The sequence below is a fragment of the Coregonus lavaretus genome (assembly GCF_964263955.1).
Source record: "Coregonus lavaretus genome assembly, chromosome: 24".
Lineage (NCBI taxonomy): Eukaryota > Metazoa > Chordata > Actinopteri > Salmoniformes > Salmonidae > Coregonus > Coregonus lavaretus.
In genome coordinates this window covers 38,193,045-38,216,732 of record NC_140011.1, presented here as the reverse complement: position 1 = coordinate 38,216,732, position 23,688 = coordinate 38,193,045, and the positions used below count along the sequence as shown (strand labels likewise).

The 23,688-nt window shown below is 42.1% G+C and overlaps 1 protein-coding gene across 1 annotated transcript; it reads right to left on the bottom strand.

The window, feature by feature from the left end:
- Positions 1-4,163: 4,163 nt before the first annotated feature.
- Positions 4,164-14,323, bottom strand: LOC311099960 (actin-binding protein WASF3-like; the record flags this gene model as incomplete). Its single annotated transcript, XM_084140681.1, has 8 exons — positions 4,164-4,321; positions 4,500-4,879; positions 5,520-5,786; positions 7,422-7,594; positions 10,530-10,659; positions 11,030-11,183; positions 13,253-13,387; positions 14,191-14,323. The coding sequence occupies 8 exons, from the start codon at positions 14,321-14,323 to the stop codon at positions 4,164-4,166; spliced, it is 1,530 nt and encodes a 509-aa protein (XP_083996807.1).
- Between the last annotated feature and the right edge of the window lie 9,365 nt (positions 14,324-23,688).

The window sequence follows — 23,688 nt, the reverse complement described above, 5'->3', positions numbered from 1 at the left end:
TTATGGAGAATGGTTCTATAAAGAACCTTTCCCAATCTAAACAGTTCTTTGTAGATCTATTTGAAGAACCATACAGGTTTTTTTTAAATTCTGGTTAGCCATATTGTTAAAATTCCTTAGGTGTTATAATAATAATAATAATAATAATAATATGCCATTTAGCAAACATTTATTATTGTGTTAATTGACCAGTTGAATCAGGTGTGCTAGCTGTGGAACTGCTGGTGTACCTGAGGAAAGAATTGAGAACAACTGAGTTAGACAACAGTTCTCAGTTGACACAAGGCCATAAGTGAGTCTTTCACAAGACACTGTTTCTGGCCATAGTCATATGTAACATGTAATGGCATAACACAACAGATTAGATCAACTAGAATGACGACCACGCCCCAAAATATTCGAATGAGCCGCTGGCCCTACATTTTTATTATCACTAAAAGAGCAATGAACCCTTTTGTGAACTGCAAAGTACCATTGAAGGGCTCAAAGAGTTCTTTGGGTCATTATGGTTCCACATAGAACCATCACCCTTCCCAAAGAACCCTTGAGGAACCCTCTTTTCTCATGTTTTCACAACAAATCAATATTTAGGCCTTGTACACATAGATGTCTGTAGGGTAGTTGTATAGAATGGTTGCAGTGCATCATTTAAGAAAAATATAAATTATGCAAATTGTAGGCTACGGTTTTGTTCTGCTGTAATGGCACTCATTCCAATAGTTGGTAAACACACATTTTCTAATGTCTTAATTGTTTTGCCTTACTTTGTCTCACTGGCAATAATGTATAACTTGTGTGTATAGTGATAAACTGAATGACATGACATGTTGTTTCTCAATAGGATGTGAGCACTATACATAACTAATAGCCCCTTGTCAGTTTATGTAGTACAGTAGCTGCATCTCTATGACTTCCGTAATGTATGGTGGACAGTTCAGTACTCGAATGATAATGCAATGTCTGTTGTTTGAGATGTGTGTGGAGAGCCCTTACAGAATGTAGGCTCCTCTACTGCCTATTCACTAGTAGTTCAGCCAAAGAGCTGCTATAAACAATACACAATAATTGGAACTCTCAATTTGATATGCTATGATTTCAGTCAAAGTTGGAGGGAACTCTGCAACTAGAGTCATCACTATTGAATTGAAGGCTGTTTCCTGTGTGCCGCAAAGCTTTGCTTGTGGTAATACTGAATGGAATGTTTGTGTTCAAATGATTGTCCCAAACACTGATCCCCTTGGTCATCAACCTCCACTGTCAGCATTATTTGATTTAGCTATGTCAAGATATAGTATTCTCACAGGGTTTAGAAGTCCATAATGTCTTATCATATTGATATAAAGCTATATTTTTATATATTTATTGAAATAAATGTATGTAGTTTGTATCTCTCGTTTGTTTTAATCATCAATTATGATTTTGTCTTAAGGAAAACCACTTCAATGTGTCTTGTTCAACTGGTTTAGAAATGTATTCAAGGACTGATTGTTTTCATACCAAAACGATTGCAAAGCTACTGTCAAAGTTGTTTGCTTTCTTAAGATGCTGGGGCACTCTGTGTTGCATGGTTCATTTCTGTTCGAAACACCTCACCATATTGTCACGAGACAGGATTTTAGTTTTGGTTTTTGTAACAAAGGCAATCAACCAAATCTGTAGCAAGGAGACATCCAAACCAGGTGTCTGTGGAAGAGGCCAATAAATGTTTTTGTTTACCACGTGTCTGTTTGGTGTGGGTCACTCAGTGGGGTCCTGGCTCTATGCTCCCTGGGACAGATGGCGGCTCAGTGACCGCTGCCTAGTGTGATGCCACTGCCTTTGAGGGGAGCAGGAAAACAAACAGGATCTAACAACAGCTATCTGTATCTGTCTGGTGTGAAATCTGTCTCGTGGTCCTCTGTAGCTCAGTAGAGCATGGCACTTGCAACGTCAGGATAGTGGGTTTGATTCCCGGGACAAAGCATATGTAAAATGTATGCATGCATGACTGTAAGTACCTTTAGATAAAAGCATCTGCTAAATGGCATTACTATTATTATTATTACTATTATTGTTATTATTATTATTATTAGAATAATAAACACTCCACTAATCTCAGTGCTGCTTCACATGGGACCAGAAAGAGATACAGAGTCATTTCCAAAATACATTTTACATTTGAGTCATTTAGCAGACGCTCTTATCCAGAGCGACTTACAGTTAGTGAGTGCATACATTTCTCATACTGGCCCCCCGTGGGAATCGAACCCACAACCCTGGCGTTGCAAGCACCATGCTCTACCAACTGAGCTACAGGAGGCCTATACTTTACCACTGGAAGGTTCCGGTACCATCCACAAACGTTGGAAAGAAACAATACGCATTAAAAAACAGACAACACAGACTCCTCTATAAATACATTAGCTAGTTTATCATTATACATAGGGTACCACATCCAGTGGGGATTTACTTGTTCTTATTAAAATACCATCCTTAGGATGTGGCTCTACACAATAAATACTGTCATCTCCCTGGCTCACAATGAGCTGTTCCCTCCCATGTTGCGGATCTCATGAGTTCATTTGTCTCTATGACCTTTTGTCATCTCAGATGGCCAGATGGCCTGCGAGGTGGGTGGGGGTCATACTGTACATGCAAAAATAACAACGTACAAATGTCTCTCAGAACCAGTGCATAAATTGGTTATTCATATTCTAGTGATACGGTACAATAGGGTAGTTATATCAGTGCAATAGGTTTGTGATAAACAGTCACAAGAGGATCCAAGACAACAGTAAGGCGTCATAACACTTATTTCATTTTATTAGCTACTCATACGTGCACTATTTTCACTAGGTTTGATCAATGTGATAGATAGATAGTCATTTCATATCTAGATACCCAAATTCATTTTACAAGCAGTGCTACAAAAATCTATACAACAATGAATTGTAAAACACATTAGTAGTTATATAAACATATGACTTAACAGAACATAGGATCAGTATGTATGAAACATTGCTCTCTCGTCTGCTCCAGTAAAAAATTAGTCAAACTGGACGACAAGCCCACCAGCAATCAACCACTTTCTCTTCAGGCCTTGTGAGTCAGAAAATAAAGAAATGAACAGCAAGGCATTGAGATTTCCCTGACACACACACACACACACACACGCACGCACGCACGTACGCACGCACGCACGCACGCACGCACGCACGCACGCACACACACGCACGCACACACAAGTACAATAGGGAAAATAACCCCCTAAAATAATTGCATGTTAGGGTCTGTCTTACACAGTAGTCATTAGTCAACAAGCAAATCTTCAGCAAATTATGTTCACCAAAAACGACAAGTGATGTTACACTCTGCCAGTTAGGGTATCAATACTGAACCACAACACTGTAGACAAGTAAATCAAAGGGACGTCCCTCAGATAACAAGAAGTTGTGTTGATGACACAGTTTTGGCTACACTAACATATGTCCAAAAAGTATCAACCAACCTGATATACACTTGATGTGGCATCTTCTTCATATGCACAGTAGAACCAGAGCAGAAGACTAAATAATACTTTTCAATAAATACATATTTAAGTGCATTAAGTTAGAGATGAGACTAGTTGAAAGAACGCCCTAGCATCTTACTGTCTGGCTCATTTACAGGTGGAGGATATGCAACTGAAACCACACATGATATTCAAACTACAATATCATGACTCATGAAAGAAACACTTTTATACTGTACCTTAAGTAATATATTATAATCATACAGTATATATATGTATAAGCTTGCTGTGCTTGATCCACCTAGCCCCACTGTGGCTTCCTCTGAACCCTCTCCTCTCCTCTCCTCTCCTCTCCTCTCCTCTCCTCTCCTCTCCTCTCCTCTCCTCTCCTCTCCTCTCCTCTCCTCTCCTCTCCTCTCCTCTCTTCTCCTCTCCTCTCCTCTCCTCTCCTCTCCTCTCCTCTCCTCTCCTTTCCTTTCAGCCCATACAGTATCTGACTAGGTAATGGATATTGTCATACTGTGTAAGCACCTCATCTACAGTACTTTCCCTAACAAGCGGTCTATCGAGACGTAGTATGCGAGGACTGTGTGTGTGAGTGTGTATCCTGGTATTGGAATAGCAGCAGTATGTAGTTGAGTACAGCAAGCCTAAGCTCCTCTCTTCCTCCGCCTCAGTCTGACCACTCATTCTCCTCAGGCTCCGAGTCCTCGTCTGATTCGCTGTAGTCCACTGCGATGCGTCGGGACAGGATGGTGGCCACGTCGTTCCCCACCGGTTCCTTCTTTGCTTCCTGCTCACGCTGCTCTTGAACCTTCCTGAGCTGGATCCCTGAGGACACAACACAACGGTCATCTACTGATTACACTACAACCGTCAAAAGATACTTTCTCTACTGTAATTATATGTTACTAGTATAGTAGCTGGGCTATCTTTCCATGTACAGTAATGTAGACATATCATGCTGTATAATCCTGGCCCTTCCACCTAGTGAACCATAGGGTCTCACCTCTGCGGATGGCTGACAGGAGGTCGCTGCGTGCGTCGCTTATCGGGATGCCTAGCACCTTGCCCTTCCTTGGCAGTGTGCCCCCAGAGGGGTGCATGGCATGGGCTGGGGAAGGAGCGAATGTTGGCGGGCCACCAGGTGGGGGTGGAGGAGGGGCAACAGGGGGTCCCCCAGTGACAGGGTGGGATGGAGAGGGGAAGTAGCCGGCGGGTGGGGGTGGAGGGGGTGAGGGGCTGTAGGGGCGGGACAGGGCGGCCACATTGCCAGGGGCCAGGGTGGGGGGCCCTGCTGTGCTGTCGAAGGCCGTCTGGGCTGAGGGGATGAGGGGAGGAGGTGGGGGCGGGGCCGGAGGGATAAAGTGCTCTGGCATCTGGTGACCACTGTGGAACAATGACAGAAAACCAACCAAGTCAGACAGGGCCTGTCCAGCACTACATCATTTACATTAGAATCAAATATATGCCTGTGGCATTTACTGTAGATAGAATGGGCTTTCAGACTTTAATTCAACTTAGATACAGTAGCAGAAACGTACTCAGAGAAGGAGAGATGAGAGGGGATATGAGACAAGAGACAAGAGGGGATATGAGAGGGGATATGAGACGAGAGACGAGAGGGGATATGAGAGGGGATATGAGAGGAGAGACAAGACGAGAGACGAGACGAGAGACAAGAGACGAGAGGGGATATGAGAGGAGAGACGAGACGAGAGATGACAGGAGATATGAGAGGAGAGACGAGAGGGGATATGAGACGAGAGATGAGACGAGAGACGAGAGGGGATATGAGAGGAGAGACAAGAGGAGATATGAGAGGAGAGACGAAATATGAGAGGGGAGACAAGACGAAAGATGAGAGGGGAGACGAGACGAGAGATGAGAGGGGAGACGAGACGAAAGATGAGAGGGGAGACGAGACGAAAGATGAGAGGGGAGACGAGACGAAAGATGAGAGGGGAGACAAGACGAAAGATGAGAGGGGAGACGAGACGAGAGATGAGAGGGGTAGCCAGTTACACACCTAGCCTCTTTGGCAGCTGCAGGCCGGGGTCCGTTCAAGGAGGGGTCTGTGGGTGTGGGTCCGTGGTGGGACTGCACGCGGCCCAGGGAGTGCTGGCGGCCTTGGGCTGCAGCGGTGCCGGCGGCAGGGGGTCGGTAGGCCCGGTCCAGAGACTGGGTCTGGTTGGGGCCTGTCAGGTGCTCCTTCCCATCAGGACCCAAGACAGCTCCCTCTTGGGGTGGGTGGTTAGGGCTGGCAGGGTAGGACAGCTCATCAGACATACCAGACCTGGAACATTTAAACCACAGATAGAGGTTGATGAGGAGCAAGGGATCATCAAAGACTTTTAACATACACTTAAGTCTCATGCCAATGGAGGTCTTAAAGAATCGATGTGTCATCTAAAACCAAGGCGCCTAGTATTAAAACATCATAGTATTGCTGGAGTACAATTTACAATATTACATGGTAGTTCTTTAAAATTGCAGATTTGGGCACTTATAAGCAGCTAAATTGGAAAGCAGTGGCTGCACAGTAAATGACGTCAGAGCTCAGGCTCTATGCTTCACAGCGCTGTATGGATTTTGACTGACAGCTGTTCTGAACAAAAGAAGTTGACCCCATCCCTCCTGCTAATTGGGCAACTTTTGCAACATCTTTTGTTGTTTGAGTGAGGGAAATGCTGTAAATTAAGAGGACTCGATGTATTTTGAAAGATGAGACTAATAAATACCGTTTTGATGTCATACAAGCAAGCCAAACACCCATGAGTCCAAATGTGCACTTCACATTTCCATATCATAAAACACATGTCATATACAGTGTCAAAGTTTATGATCACTATGATTGATGTACAGTTCCAAGATGACATGGTGTCATACCCTGGGTTGTTCTGAACAGAATGAGCCTGTTTGTCTATTGTGAAGGAAATTCGCTGTGGAACACGCACCTGAATGCACGCATGACTCCTTTCTATGCGCACCCAAATTACGCTCTGTTTCTCTGAATTGCCCTGTGAAAGCCTAGCACTGTAAGATTGTACTTATAACTTATCTAGACATGTTGGTAATAGAACAAGCTTGTCTCACTGCTTGATGTTCTCTAAATCAGACCCAGATTGCAATTTATAATGGGCCGTTTTTGGATTGCGTAAACAACAACAGTAATTGTGTGATGGCGGGGATGCAGGGATGTGTTCCAAAGAGAACTACAGGTGTTCTTGCTCTAGTTCCTCAACGGCACAGCTAGGAGAGCAACAAAAAGTACCTTATAGTTGAAGACCTTTTTCTTTGAGTCATAAAAGTGCATTGAAATGACTTAAGCACTGTCCACACTTTGGAGAGGTGTGTGGCCACTTGGAGACACCAGTTAGTCCTCTCACTCAAACCCTTGTCATTCTTTTCTCTTATGTTGCACCTACCCCACATTTTCCAGGAATAGTCTTATCATGTTACTGAATGTATCCAGATCATTTTCAGATTTCGTTATCAACAAATGCGGCGAAAAGTACAGTAAATGTAAAATGCACATAAAATCAACAGTGTAATGTTTGGATTCAGTCCTGTGTCAGGCGAACTGTTGTGTCCTCAACTTTGGTCATTGTTTTCCTCCATAATCTCCAAACTGTTCTCTTTCAATTGCTACCATGGTTATGCATTTCATATTTATTCTGTAAGAAACATTTCAATTTAGCCCTATCCATATAGGCCAATTCCCATCAGCGTAAAGGGTTAAGGAGCATGCAGGCTTTCAAACTTTTAGGTAGATGGCAGCAGAGAGCAGATTCCTTTGGTACATTTACATTTAGTGATGCACATATCACCATATTATACATCATAAAAAGTTCCTTGATTGATTGATTGGTTGATTGATTGATTGATTGGTTGGTTGATTGATTGATTGTTTCGGTGCATCCCTACTGACCTGTCTGGAGAGAGGGATCCCTCAGAGGACATGCCATGGTAGGGTGAAGGCGTGAGGCGGGTGTCTGGGCGGAACTCCTTGTCGTATGCCATCATGTTCCACTCCTGACGACGGTTCCGGGCCTTCCTCACCTTCTTCACCTCCCGGCTGGGGTCCTCCACCTGTTTCTGCTCCTAGAAGAGACAAACCTATAAGACTGGGGTCCTCCACCTGTTTCTGCTCCTAGAAGAGACAAACCTATACATTTATTTGATTTAACTTTGATTTAGTCAGGAGAAACCCATTGAGACCAAGGTCTCATTTTCAAAGGTGACCCGAGCACAGCAATACAACAATACAAAATGATCACTCAAAAAACTAGAAGTTACAACTTTCAACATTACAACCACAACAATCTCTTCATTCAATCAAAACAACTGCAACTATCATTCAACACATCTAATAATAGTCTTAAAGTGTTGTGGCGGTACCAGGGAACCTGCATTCTCAAAACAGGGCGTTCTGCAGGCTATTCCAAGAATGCGGGGCATTAAAACTGAAAGCGGATCTACCTAGATTGGTACGGACTAGTACGGACTAAAAGTATGTGGACACCTGCTCGTCGAACATCTCATTCCAAAAACATGGCCATTAAAATGGAGTTGGTACCCCCTTTGCTGCTATAACAGTCTCCACTCTTCTGGGAAGACTTTCCACTAGATATTGGAACATTGCTGCGGGGACTTGCTTCCATTCAACCACAAGAGCATTAGTGAGGTCAGGCACTGATGTTGGGCGATTAGGCCTGACTCGCAGTCGGCATTCCAATTCATCCCAAAGGTGTTTGATGAGGTTGAGGTCATGGCTCTGTGCAGGCCAGTCATGTTCTTCCACACCGATCTCGACTAACCATTTCTGTATGGACCTTGCTTTGTGCATGGGGGCATTGTCATGCTGAAACAGAAAAGAGCCTTCCCCAAACTGTTGCCACAAAGTTGGAAGCACAAAATCATCTAGAATGTCATTGTATGCTGTAGCATTAAGATTTCCCTTCACTGGAACTAAGGGGCCTAGCCCGAACCATGAAAACAGCCCCAGACCATTATTCCTCCTCATTTTACATTTTAGTCATTTAGTAGACGCTCTTATCCAGAGCGACTTACAGTTAAGTGACTGCATACATTTTTTCATACTGGTCCCCGTGGGAATCGAACCCACAACCCTGGCGTGTAATTAATAACTTCACCATGCTCAAAGGGATATTCAATGACTGCTTTTTTTTTAAACCCATCTACCAATAGGTGCCCTTCTTTGCAAGGCATTGGAAAACCTCCCTGGTCTTTAGGGTTGAATTTGTGTTTGAAATTCACTGCTCGACTAAGGGACCTTACAGATAATTGTATGTGCAGGGTACAGAGACGAGGTAGTCATGCAAAAATCATGTTAGGCACTATTATTACACACAGAGTGAGTCGATGCAAATTATTATGTGACTTGTTGAGCAAAACGTATTGACTCAAGACATTTCAGCTTTTCATTTTTTATTAATGTGTAAAAAATTTGAAAAATACATCATTCCACTTTGATATTATGGGGTATTGTGTGTAGGCCAGTGACGCAAAATCTAAATGTAATCCATTTTAAAGTCAGGCTCTAACACAACAGAATGTGTAAAAAGTATAAGGGTGGGAATACTTTCTGAAGGCGCTGTAGAACATGTAAGGGCTTATTTATTAATGTAATACATTTCAGTTCTGCCACAGCTCCTTCCACTGGTGGAGGAGTCACATCTTAGTTCTTAGTAAATAAATAGTAATGCTTCCTCTAATTAAGGGTGCTATTCAATCTGTATCGCGGAAATTCAGCGTTCCAGTTTGATTGAAATGTAAAGGCAAGTTTCCTGCGTTAGCGGAGACTGCATTCATGGTAAACGCTGCAGATGACGGCTCAATAGGAAATTATCTTTACATTTCTAGCACGCTAGTCGTAACGCTTTAGCGTTACAGATCGAATAGAGCCCCTTGTCAATTTAAGATATATATCTTAGTAGCGTTAGTAAGAGGTTTTGTTCATCTTGCTAAACACATAAGACAAGGCTATTCACTAACCATGTTTCCTCTCTTGCTCACTCCCTTAGCCCTCTTTCTCTCTTTCTCTCTTTCTATCTTTCTCTGATTCGATCTTTCTCTCTCTCTTTCTCTCTTTCTCTCTTTCTCTCTTTCTCTCTTTCCTTCCCCTGCTCTACGTCTGTCTAAACACACGTCCACATCACCAGGCTTAGGAGGCTTTTGCACAGACAGTCTAAAAAGAGCAATGAGCTAATCCTGACAGGCCTGATGTCAAATGGTGGTGGGAAGGAGAGAGTGTCTGAGAGGGAAAAAACTGCCAACAGTCATAACAAGAGAGAGAGAGACAGAGACAGAGAGATACATAGAGAGAGAGAGGCTATGTGCACACTGCTCACAAAATGAGGTGGAAACTGAGCAGCACTTCCTAACCTCCTGCCAAATGTATGACCATATTAGAAACACATATTTCCCTCAGATTACAGAGATCCACAAAGAATTAGAAAACAAACCCAATTTTGATAAACTCCCTTATCTACTGAGTGAAATACCACAGTGTGCCATCACAGCAGCAAGATTTGTGACCTGTTGCCACAAGAAATGGGCAACCAGTGAAGAACATACACCATTTTAAATACAACCCATATTTATGTTTATTTATTTTGCCATTTGTACTTTAACTATTTGCACATTGTTACAACACTATATATAGACATAATATGACATTTGTATGTATTTATTCTTTTGGAACTTCTGAGTGTAATGTTTACTGTTAATATTTATTGTTTATTTCACTTTTGTTTACTATCTACTTCACTTGCTTTGGCAATGTTAACATATGTTTCCCATGCCAATAAAGCTCTTAAATTGAATTAGACTGAGAGAGAGAGAGAGAGAGTCAGAGAGAGAGAGAGAGAGAGAGAGAGAGAGAGAGAGAGAGAGAGAGAGAGAGAGAGAGAGAGAGAGAGAGAGAGAGAGAGAGAGAAAATGTGAGAGAGTAGTGATTCATCACAGACACACATAAAACACATGTGCACGCACACATACACACAAACTCACTCACCTTGTCACCCGCCTTCTGCCGCCTCTTCTCCTTCCGCTTGTTTTCTGTTGCTTGGATCATCTTCTCCTTCCACAGATTAAAGAAATAGGACGGGTCTGTGTAGAACTTCAGGCCATCCTTTTTGTCATCCCTGTATGACAACAACACATCCTGACCTGAGACACTGGCCTCGGCAATGCAATTGACACCTATACTTTACATTTTACATTTTAGTCATTTAGCAGACGCTCTTATCCAGAGCGACTTACAGTTAGTGAGTGCATACATTTTCATACTGGCCCCCCATGGGAAACGAACCCACAACCCTGGCGTTGCAAGCGCCATGCTCTACCAACTGAGCTACACAGGACTTTATATACTTTATAACTCTTATGTTATAATACACATAAATTGCACATCCCCAATGCTTAATTATGTACCTTGTACCTCAACGTAAAAGGATAAGTGCAATGACTAAAGTGGGGTTCAGTAAGTCGTAATGTGATTGGCTGAGGGCTGACCTGTAGGGGCTGAGGATGTTGAGGGGTGGAGGTTTGTCACAGCGATGGTACATCTCCATGACAGGGTTGAGGATGGAGTTCCTGGACACCACCTGCTGGTCTTGGATGGTGGAGCTCTTGAAGGCCTTCCTCATGTTGATGTCCTGCAGCGAAACTGGGACCAGAATGCCAAGGATCAACACAATGAATGAACACTACAACACTGACTCATTGGCAGCTATGAATGAAGTGCCATGGCAACCCAGGAAGTTTACAAGTGTGGAATGTTCAATAACATGAAAACAAACCACATTTATTAGTGGTGTACAGTGGCTTGCGAAAGTATTCACCCCCCTTGGCATTTCTTCAATTTTTTTGCCTTACAACCTAGAATTAAAATGGATTTTTGGGGAGTTTGTATCATTTGATTTACACAACATGCCTACCACTTTGAAGACGTGAAACAAACAAGAAATAAGACAAAAAACAGAAAACAGAAAACTTGAGCGTGCATAACTATTCACCCCCCCAGAGTCAAAATATTTGTAGAGCAATTACAGCTGCAAGTCTCTTGGGGTATGTCTCTATAAACTTGGCACATCTAGCCACTGGGATTTTTGCCCATTCTTCAAGGCAAAACTGCTCCAGCTCCTTCAAGTTGGATGGGTTCCGCTGGTGTACAGCAATCTTAAAGTCATACCACAGATTCTCAATTGGAGTGTTGCTTTAGCAGTATGCTTAGGGTCATTGTCCTGCTGGAAGATGAACCTCCGTCCCAGTCTCAAATCTCTGGAAGACTGAAACAGGTTAATCTCAAGAATTTCCCTGTATTTAGCGCCATCCATCATTCCTTCAATTCTGACCAGTTTCCCAGTCCTTGCAGATGAAAAACATCCCCACAGCCTGATGCTGCCACCACCATGGGGATGGTGTTCTCGGGGTGATGAAAGGTGTTGGGTTTGCACCAGACATAGCGTTTTCCTTGATGGCCAAAAAGCTCAATTTTAGTCTCATCTGACCAGAGTACCTTCTTCCATATGTTTGGGGAGTCTCCCACATGGCTTTTGGCGAACACCAAACGTGTTTGCTTATTTTTTTCTTTAAGCAATGGCTTTTTTCTGGCCACTCTTCCGTAAAGCCCAGCTCTGTGGAGTGTACGGCTTAAAGTGGTCCTATGGACAGATACTCCAATCTCCGCTGTGGAGCTTTGCAGCTCCTTCAGGGTTATCTTTTGTCTCTTTGTTGCCTCTTTGATTAATGCCCTCCTTGCCTGGTCCGTGAGTTTTGGTGGGCGGCCCTCTCTTGGCAGGTTTGTTGTGGTGCCATATTTGAATAATGGATTTAATGGTGCTCCGTGGGATGTTCAAAGTTTCAGATATTTTTTTATAACCCAACCCTGATCTGTACTTCTCCACAACTTTGCCCCTGACCTGTTTGGAGAGCTCCTTGGTCTTCATGGTGCCGCTTGCTTGGTGGTGCCCCTTGCTTAGTGGTGTTGCAGACTCTGGGGCCTTTCAGAACAGGTGTGTATATACTGACAGATGATGTGACACTTAGATTGCACACAGGTGGACTTTATTTAACTCATTATGTGACTTCTGAAGGTAATTGGTTGCACCAGATCTTATTTAGGAGCTTCATAGCAAAGTGGGTGAATACATATGCACGCACCACTTTTCCGTTATTTATTTTGTAGAATTTTTTGAACCAAGTTATTTTTTTCATTCCACTTTACCAATTTGGACTATTTTGTGTATGTCCATTACATGAAATACAAATAGAAATCCATTTAAATTACAGGTTGTAATGCAACAAAATAGGAAAAAACATCAAGGGGGATGAATACTTTTGCAAGGCACTGTATCAATGCTTCCTCTGAAATATAGGGTCAGGATTATAGTGAGCAGACTCTTCAGGATGCACATACAGTCTCCAGTGTATCCCAGCCTGTATAATGACAACCAGTGTATTGGTGATTGGAGCAGCAGGGAGTCTGGGACTCAGCTGTTGGGCCCTCAGCCCTGGTGAAGCCCAAGCATTAAGCGTTATGCAACCGTGTGTTTTACTGCGCTAATTACCATGGTGCTCTTCATTTGATGCTCATTCACGCTCTCATACCATATGCTGTGCTGTACGTTGTCCTGGGAATGATCATGCTATAGCATGTCCTGTATGATGCTCAGCAGATAAATTACCCCTCTTACCCCCCAGATGTGAACCCTTCCCCCCGCTGCCACCACCTACCCTCCTCCACAGTGGAGTCCAGCTGGGTGACTTTGACAGCCAGCAGGTCCACTCTTTCCTGGAGGCTGTTCATTCTCATGTAGAAGCTGTTGGCCTCGTTGAAAAGCTCTCCAAAGATGTCCTCTGCATGTCGACCTGCATTCACAAATCACACACACCATGCATAGACATAGGGGACAGAGCAGGGCAGTGAGAATGTACCTTTAAAATAACCCATACAGTACATGTTAAAAAATACTGTCTGAAATAGTTTGGTTAAGATTTAATCTACAGTAAGAGGAGCCCCTATCCCATTTCCCTTCAGCAGTCAGTCAGTCAGTCAGCTAGTCAGTCAGTCAGTCAGTCAGCTAGTCAGTCAGTCAGCAGCCAGTTAGTCAGTCAGTCAGCTAGTCAGGTAGTCAGTCAGGTAGTCCGTCAGCCAGTTAGTCAGTCAGTCTGCTAGTCAGTCAGTCAGTCAGTTAGTCAATCTGTTAGTCAATCAGTCAGCAGTCAGCCAGCAGTCAGTTAGTCAGTCAGTCAGAAGTCAGTCAGAAGTCAGCCAGTCACAGTCAGAAGTCAGCCAGTCAGTCAGTCAGCCAGTCAGCAGTCAGTATGTCAGTCAGTCAGCTAGTCAGTCAGTTAGTCAGGTAGTCAATCAGTCAGCCAGCCAGTCAGTCAATCAGCAGCCAGTCAGCAGTCAGTATGTCAGTTAGTCAGTCAGCAGTAAGTCAGTCAGTTAGTCAGTCAGCAGTCAGTCAGTCAGTCAGCAGTCAGCCAATCAGTCAACCAGTCAGTCAGCAGCCAGTCAGCAGTCAGTCAGTTAGTCAGCCAGTCAGTTAGCAGTCAGTCGTGTAAGCAGATAGTCAGTCAGCAGTCACTCAGTCAGTCAGCAGTCAGTCAGTCATTTAGTCAGTCAGTCAGTCAGTCAGTCAGTCAGTCAGTCAGGTGTGTAGACTTACTCAGGCCCCCCAGCTGTTTGATGATGGCTGCCAGGGTGCTGTTAGTGACACACTCCAGCTCGCTGGTGACCCCGTCCGGCACGGCTCCACGGCACAGGTGCCTGGGCGCGATGCATCTTTTAACCAGCGGCATGGCGACTGCGCCCTACACACACTCACACACTCACCTACAGAGAGCCAGGGAGGAAGGGTTAAAAAACACTCCAATTAGCACATTCATTACAGCTATAAAACAATACAACGTAGTCTTCAGTGGAGCAATCTATAATGAACAAAAATATAAACGCAACATGTAAAGTGTTGGTCCCAAGTTTCATGAGCTGAAATATAAGATCCCTGAAATTTTCCATACACACAAAAATATCATTTCTCTTAAATTTTGTGCACAAAGTTGTTTACATCCCTGATAGTGAGCATTTCTCCTTTGCCAAGATAATCCATCCACATGACAGGTGTGGCATATCAAGAAGCTGATTAAACAGCATGATAATTACACAGGTGCACCCTGTGCTGGGGACAACAAAAGGCCACTCTAAAATGTGCAGTTTTGTCACACAACACAATGCCACAGATGTCTCAAGTTTTGAGGGTGCGTGAAATTGGCATGCTGACTGCAGGAATGTCCACCAGAGCTGTTGCCAGATACATTTCTCTACCATAAGCCCCCTCCAACGTCGTTTTAGAGAATTTGGCAGTACGTCCAACCGGCCTCACAACCGCAGACCACGTGTAACCATGCCAACCCAGTACCTCCACATTCGGCTTCTTCACCTGCGGGATCGTCTAAAACCAGCCACCCGGACAGCTGATGAAACTGAGGAGTATTTCTGTCTGTAATAAAGCCCTTTTGTGGGGAAAAACTCATTCTGATTAGCTGGGCCTGCCTCCCCAGTGGTTGGGCCTATGGCTGCACCCCTGCCCAGTCATGTGAAATCCATAGATTAGGGCCTAATTTATTTATTTCCATTGGCTGATTTCCTTCTATGAACTGTAACTCAGCAAAATTGTTGAAATTGTTGCATGTTGCCTTTATATCTTTGTTCAGTATATATTGATGTTGTGTGACACGTCAATTAGAGGCACTGAATAAAGAAAGAGTCAATAGACGGAGAGACGCAATAGTGACCATGTAATCAACCAACAGAGAGAAATCACAACATCTACAGCATTTAACAGTTGTTGTTTTTTTACATAAAATGGTGCTCATAATATGAACTCATAATAGAAGGTATGCAGGACAAAGACCTAGTACTGTCCAAGACAAGAGGTTGAGGTTAAAACGCATTGATAAAAGGTAAAACTACATTATTGTGATTATAATAGTAGCGTTTGAAAGTAAGGCAAAGACAATCAGAGGACACCTTGAAATGAGGATTGAAAGGTCGGGTGGTACAGACTAGAGAACCAATGAAATGTGAGGACAGTATCATGGCCTATTGCACCATGGGTGGGTGTCTATGACAGTGTGTGTCTGTGGGTAGGAACTCTTTGCTCAACCTATCAGGCTAATGGGTAGTGACCATCTACGTCACATGTGTCAAACTCATTCCACGGAGGGCCGAGTGTCTGCGGGTTTTCGCTCCACCCTTGTACTTGATTGATGAATTAAGGTCACTAATTAGTAAGGAACTCCCCTCACCTGGTTGTCTAGGTCTTAATTGAAAGGAAAAACCAAAAACCTGCAGACACTCGGCCCTCTGTGGAATGAGTTTGACACCCCTGATCTACGTTAACCGGACTCTCTCCCCACACAGACCTAATGCAGGCTGGCATGTCTTTACACAACCGCCTGCCATTCTTTTATACAGTACGACCCACTGCCTACTGCTCAGCATGTCCCTATAGTGGAGAGACAATAGAGGAGAGCTTTCTTCCTCTGGCCCTCTTCCCTCTCTCAGAATGTTCTCCCTCCTACACTCTTTAAAAAAAAAGGTGCTATCTAGAACCTAAAAGGGTTCTTTGGCTGTCCCCATAGGATAACACTCGCGGCCATTCTCATGATGTGTCAATACTGTCACAATGTATAAAATCAACATTTAAAGCATAGTTATTGGACAATTGCTCTTTTGGATGGCAATTTATGAGAATTCAGTGTTGGAAAATTACACTTTTTAATTTCCCTGCTGTAACACAGTATATCGGGAGATATATCGGTAAGTTTTGTCCTTCCCAAAAAATATTGGTTGGGCTTAGAGTACCTCTGTACTCTAAATATATACAGTATATACTTAGAGGAAGGCCCTCAAAATTGTCAAAGTCTCCAGCCACCCTAGTCATAGACTGTTCTCTCTGCTACCGCACGGCAAGCGGTACCGGAGTGCCAAGTCTAGGTCCAAAATACTTCTCAACAGCTTCTACCCCCAAGCCATAAGACTCCTGAACAGCTAATCATGGCTACCCGGACTATTTGCACCCCACCCCCTCTTTTACACTGCTGCTACTCTGTTTATTATCTATGCATAGTCACTTTAACTCTACCCACAAGTACATATTACCTCAATTACCTCAACTATCCGGTGCCCCCGCACATTGACTCTGCACCGGTACCCCCCTGTATATATAGCCTCCCTACTGTTACTTTATTTTACTTCTGCTCTTTTTTTCTCAACACTTTTTTGTTGTTTTATTCTACTTTTTTATTAAAAAGAAATGCACTGTTGGTTAAGGGCTGTAAGTAAGCATTTCACTGTAATGTCTGCACCTGTTGTATTCAGCGCATGTGGCCAATACAATTTGATTTGATTTGATTTGATTTATAGAAATAAGGCTATTCTGTTCAATGTCAATGGAAGACTGATTATGAAATTCTTAGTTGATCCATATTGAGCTTCAAAATCTTGTCTATTCTGTGATCATATTCAAATGTCTTGCATTGGGCCTGGGGGGCGTTGTGAGTAGTGGAGATGAGAACAAACAGCAAGGAGCTCTATTACATCAGAGCTACAGTCTAGGGCCATCACCATGGCAACCTCGCAGGGCCTTCCCTTATGCTCTGCTGGCCATTGCAATGTGATGAGGAACAGGAAGTACAGTTAAGGGGAAATAGAACAACGCAATTGTACACATACCGTATATATTGAAACATAGGACCAGAATAACAAAGAACATTATCATTCTTCCTACATCAGCATATCATAAAATGTCAGGCTTTGGAAAACTAAATGCACAGAAACTGTAAATGACTTGGTAACAGGAAATACATTTATTTCCATGACATAATCAAAAAGTAATTTTCAACTGACCAATGTAGATAGTTTCAAATAAATGCAACTTAAAAGTTACAGATCACAGAATTTTGATTTGAAATCTTTTGGCCACCTTACCTTGAGGGAATATTATTTGAGTAAAAAAATGATGTTCCTATGATAGAGAAGATAAACAAAACCTTGCAGAGAGCATATGCAACTGACAATCTCTTAGAAAAAAATATAAACTATTGGAATAAAGACTTAAAAAGAATTGATGTTGGCACAAGATGGAGGGAAAGTTGAAGCATAACTAACGAAATTACAGTTAACGAAAATGTCCAGTATAAGCTTATGTATAGCATTTATTATACAAGAGACAAAATTCACAAATTCTACAGCAGACATGTGTAAAACGCATAATAACTCAATAATCCCTGCTTTCTGGGATTGCTATAAAGTCCGGAAGTTGTGGGCGGAGCTAGAAAGTTGGCTGTCAGAAGTATTACAATGGAAACTTACTTTTAATCCGTCTGTCTGCGTATTTCAAGACATGGCATAAGAGAGTGTAGTGAGATACCCAATGGGCTGGACGATTCTCTTCTCATCACACATGTTGAAAAAACGTATACTAAAAACTTGGAAATCAATCAATCCGCCATCATTAACACAATGGATAAATCTATAGATTTATTATTGAAATATTGAAATTGCGTGGGCTACGGAGAGAAACAAAATGGTGCAGTTTCAGGCCATGTGGCGGAGAGTGATGCAGGAGCTGGAGATGGGGGTGTGTGCTAGTGGGACTTGGCAGGTGTGATGTTGTTGATTTTTGAATGATGTTGTCTTTTGTATGTGCATATTTTGTATTGTTTATAAAAGAAAAAGAACATCTTAAGAAAAAAAAGAAATATCAGGCTTTAAGTCAATGTATCCTATTTAAAAGAAATGAGACGAGATGTTCCCCAAGGCTACAGAGTCCTTTTTGCAGCTGTCAGAATTCCTATGAATTGGCACAGTGAAATAACTAAACATGCGTAAACAACCTCAAGGGGAACCTCTAGCTGGGAAGCTGGGGCAGTGCACGTGACTGTGCAGCCTCTCACACTGAGAAAGGCCCATACTCTGGGCCTTATAACATGTCTGCCCTGCAGCTCCACTCTGCGTAAATCTTGAGTAGTTGAATAGTCGAAAGTGCAGTTGATTTTGAGAATGCATTCTTTTTCATTTTTTATTTAACCTTTATTTAACTAGGCAAGTCAGTTATATAGTTAAATAGTATTATCCCAGTTTACCTATTTGCTTATGGTCTTGCCTACGCCTAGCGAACAGTTTTTGAAATTATATGAGAAAAAAATATTCAATTTTATTTGGAACGGCAAGCCAGACAAAATTAAAAGGGCATATTTATATAATGAATATGAATTTGGAGGACAGAAATTATTAAATATTAAAGCATTAGACCTATCACTAAAAGCTTCAGTCATACAAAAGTTATACTTAAACCCGAACTGGTTCTCAAGCAAATTAGTAAGATTGTCTCACCCAATGTTCAAGAAAGGCCTTTTTCCCTTTATTCAGATTACAACAACTCATTTGCAGTTATTTGAAAAGGAAATAATCTCCCAAATATCACTATTTCTAAAACAAGCCATAGAAAGTTGGTTGCAATTTCAATTTAATCCTCCAGAAACGACAGAACAAATAATGTAACAAATATTGTGGTTAAATTCAAATATACTAATTGACAAAAAACCTTTATTTTTTGACAGAATGTTTAAAAAAGGTATAATCTTCGTAAATGATATCATCGGTAGGACTGGTGGAGTTATGTCGCACATGCAGCTAACAAAAACATATGGAAATGTCTGCTCTACCCAAAATTAGAACCAAATAATTGCAGCCTTACCGCAAAAGTGGAAGAGGAAAGTGGAAGGGGGAGAAAGTAAGGAACTTGTCTGTCGGCCTTGCATTAAAGAACATAATTGGTTAAGTAAAACTGTGATAAATAAAAAAGTATATCAGTTTCACTTAAGGACCAAAGGATTGACAGCCGTCCCATATAGATCGCAAAATAGTTGGGAAGAGATCTTTGACGTACCGATCCCATGGCATAGTGTTTATGAACTGACACGCAAAACGACACCGGATTCAAAAATTAGAATCTTTCTATTTAAATTATTATATAAAATTCTTGCTACCAATAGAATGTTATTTATATGGGGGATACAATCTTCCCAGCTCTGCAGATGTTGCTGCGAAGAGACAGAATCATTAGATCATTTGTTTTGGTTCTGTCCATTTGTAGCTTGTTTTTGGACACAGGTCCGGGAATGGCTAAAGGATTGCAATATTTACCTGGAGCTAACCTTGCAGATAGCATTACTGGGTGATCTGAAAAGTCATAGTCAATCAATCAATAATATAATAATACTTTTAGCAAAAATGTTTATTTTTAATTCACAATCTGTAGAAGCAATGAGAATAGAAAGGTTCAGAACTTTTGTAAAACATCACAGTACGGTTGAAATATATATGGCAAATAGAAATCCTATATGGATGGTGTTAAGAGATAGATGGGAGGTATTGAATAGGATGGGACTAATAACAAATAACAACAAATAATAACAAAGATAGCTAATAATGTAAGCATACTGTGTCCATAATAAGTATATAGGTTGTATGTTGGGAGCTTTTGGGAAAGAGCACAGTTAGAAAGATATGGCATATAGAAGCAAACCGGATGGACATCATGAAAATGATCGGAGAGGTTGAGAGTAGAAGAAGTTCAGGAGCAAAAAAAAAAAAAAAAAAAAAGTATATATATATAATAGAATTATTGTAAAATTAACTCTGTCCATAAGGTGTAGATAGTAGGTATAGATCGGAAGTAGAGGCCTGGGCATTGTTGTTCACTAATTTACTCCAAGTAGGGAAAGGATGGCGGGGTTGAAAAGTAATAAAGGGGAGTATATATATAAAAAACATGGGGGATTGGAAGTGATGCAGACAATTACATTGATAGAAGATACAATCTATCTGCAATATTAAGCTGATCCACCCCCCCCCCCAAAAAAAAAAAAAAATATGTTTTTTTTTTTTTTTTTTGACTAAAATATAATAAAAATATTAAAATAAACAAATAAAATAGCCAAGTCAGTTAAGGACTAATTCTTATTTACAATGATGGCCTCCCCCCAGCCAAACCCTCCCCTAACCTGGACGATGCTGGGCCAATTGTGCGCCGCCCTATGGGACTCCCGATCATAGCCGGTTGTGATACAGCCCGGGATTGAACCTGGGTCTGTAGTGACGCCTCTAGCACTGCGATGCAGTGCCTTAGACCGCTGCGCCACTCGGTCCCCTGAGTGGTGAATGCTTTCAGCTTCAGAAGGGTTCAGACAGGAGCATAAAACATTTCATACTTCTTCACTATTATGGAGAAAACTAATGTCAGATACTCACAGATGCAACTTGTGAGAGGATCAACTTGATTTGAAGCCTACTTTGTAATTAGGGCTTGCATTTAGAGCAAGCTAACAGGAATCCTGCCGCTCACTATTTTGCACTACAACAATGAGCATGCTAAGTAGCAGCTGAGTAAACAAATCCAAAGCTATGGGTTACAGAGTCTCTGCAGCCATAGTCATCTTTCTGTATCCTTAAGAAGAATGATACATTTACTATCGGGGTGAACTATCCCGTTAAATCACTTATACAGTTGAAGTCGGAGGTTTACATACACCTTAGCCAAATACATTTAAACTCAGTTTTTCAAAATTCCCTCTCTTAGGTCAGTTAGGATCACCACTTTATTTTAAGAATGTGAAATGTCAGAATAATAGTAGAGAGAATGATTTATTTCAGCTTTTATTTCTTTCATCACATTCCCAGTGGGTCAGTTGTGGGTCAGAAGTTTACATACCCTCAATTAGTATTTGATAGTGTTGCCTTTAAATTGTTTAACTTGGGTCAAACGTTTCGGGTAGCCTTCCACAAGCTTCCCACAATAAGTTGGGTGAATTTGGGCCCATTCCTCCTGACAGAGCTGGTGTAACTGAATCAGATTTGTAGGCCTCCTTGCTCGCACACGCTTTTTCAGTTCTGCCCACAAATGTTCTATAGGATTGAGGTCAGGGCTTTGTGATGGCCACTCCAATACCTTGACTTTGTTGTCCTTAAGCCATTTTGCCACAACTTTGGAAGTATGCTTGGGGTCATTGTCCATTTGGAAGACCCATTTGCGACCAAGCTTTAACTTCCTGACTGATGTCTTGAGATGTTGCTTCAATATATCCACATAAATGTCCTTCCTCATGATGCCATCTATTTTGTGAAGTGCACCAGTTCCTCCTGCAGCAAAGCACCCCCACAGCATGATGCTGCAACCCCTGTGCTTCATGGTTGGGATGGTGTTCTTTGGCTTGCAAGACACCCCCTTTTTCCTCCAAACATTACGACGGTCATTATGGCCAAACAGTTCTATTTTTGTTTCATCAGACCAGAGGACATTTCTCCAGAAAATATGTTATTTGTCCCCATGTGCAGTTGCAAACCGTAGTCTGGCTTTTTATGGCGGTTTTGGAGCAGTGGCTTCTTCCTTGCTGAGCAGCCTTTCAGGTTATGTTGATATAGGACTCGTTTTACTGTGGATATAGATACTTTTGTACCTATTTCCTCCAGCATCTTCACAAGGTCCTTTGCTGTTGTCCTGGGATTGATTTGCACTTTTCGCACCAAAGTACGTTCATCTCTAGGAGACAGAATGCGTCTCCTTCCTGAGCGGTATGATGGCTGCGTGGTCCCATGGTGTTTACACTTGCGTACTATTGTTTGTACAGATGAACGTGGTACCTTCAGGCGTTTGGAAATTGCTCCCAAGGATGAACCAGAGTTGTGGAGGTGTACAATTTGTTTTCTGAGGTCTTGGCTGATTTCTTTTGATTTTCCCATGATGTCAAGCAAAGAGGCACTGAGTTTGAAGGTAGGCACTGAGTTTGACGGTAGGCCTTGAAATACATCCACAGGTAAACCTCTAATTGACTCAAATTATGTCAATTAGCCTATCAGAAGCTTCTAATGCCATGACATAATTTTCTGGAATTTTCCAAGCTGTTTAAAGGCACAGTCAACTTAGTGTATGTAAACTTTTGACCCACTGGAATTGTGATACAGTGAATTATAAGTGAAATAATCTGTCTGTAAACAATTGTTGGAAAAATTACTTGTGTCATGCACAAAGTAGATGTCCTAACCGATTTGCCAAAACTATAGTTTGTTAACAAGAAATTTGAAACCAAGTTTTCGCTTGTAACGCCAAGGTAGTGGGTTCGAGCCCCGGGACCACCCATACACAAAAATTAAAATGTATGCACGCATGACTGTAAGTCGCTTTGGATAAAAGCGTCTGCTAAATGGCATATTATTATTATTATTAATGACTCCAACCTAAGTGTATGTAAACTTCCGAGTTCAACTGTACATGACTCCTAGTGCTGAGACCACCGAGACCTCACCTCCTAAATATTATGCTTATTTATGTCCTGACACACTACAGCTTATTGTTCAAATATGAATGAGTAAACTTTGTTCTCCTTTGTTAGTTCTTCATGAATGATCACTTTCACACCAAACACTGCCGTCCTCTCAAGAATCTATTGGCCTCCAGTATGTTGCTGGCATCTGCTAACCACTACAGTCTCTTCCACATTTTCTCCATCGCTCACAATGTCTCTTTGTTGTTGGAGTTTCTCACTATTCAAACTAAGAGAGGCTCTAAACATCTAGCTAAATGCTACCATTGATCCTAAAACGTCAAGTTGGGTGACTTTTCTCTCACCTCTAATTCTTGTCTCCTTTACTGTAGCCTGTATAGCATGCCGCCACAGACTCCACAGCCGCCACAGCCGCCACAGACTCCACAGCCTCCACAGCCCGGATTTAACAGTCATGGGAAGAAAATGGATTAATGAGTGGAAACCATAGCAACGCTTCCACCATGCTGTTAGCATGACATTGGCTCCAGGCTCACTTTTACATAATCTACAGTGTGTTCAGAACAAGACAGTAGAAATCAATGATCTACTGCATTCCTCCCATCACAGACCTGGCAGTTCAATCAGAGTCACCACACAGAGAGTGAATCTATTTAAACGAAGTAAGAGCAATGAGCATTATGTAAAAATCAGCACAGTTATGAGTAAAATATACAATCACAGCACCCCACATTACAGGTTCCTCCTTCTCCTAAAAAAGGATACCTGAAATAACTTCATTCATTACAACTGTCAAAGTTTCCTGGGGCGGCAGGTAG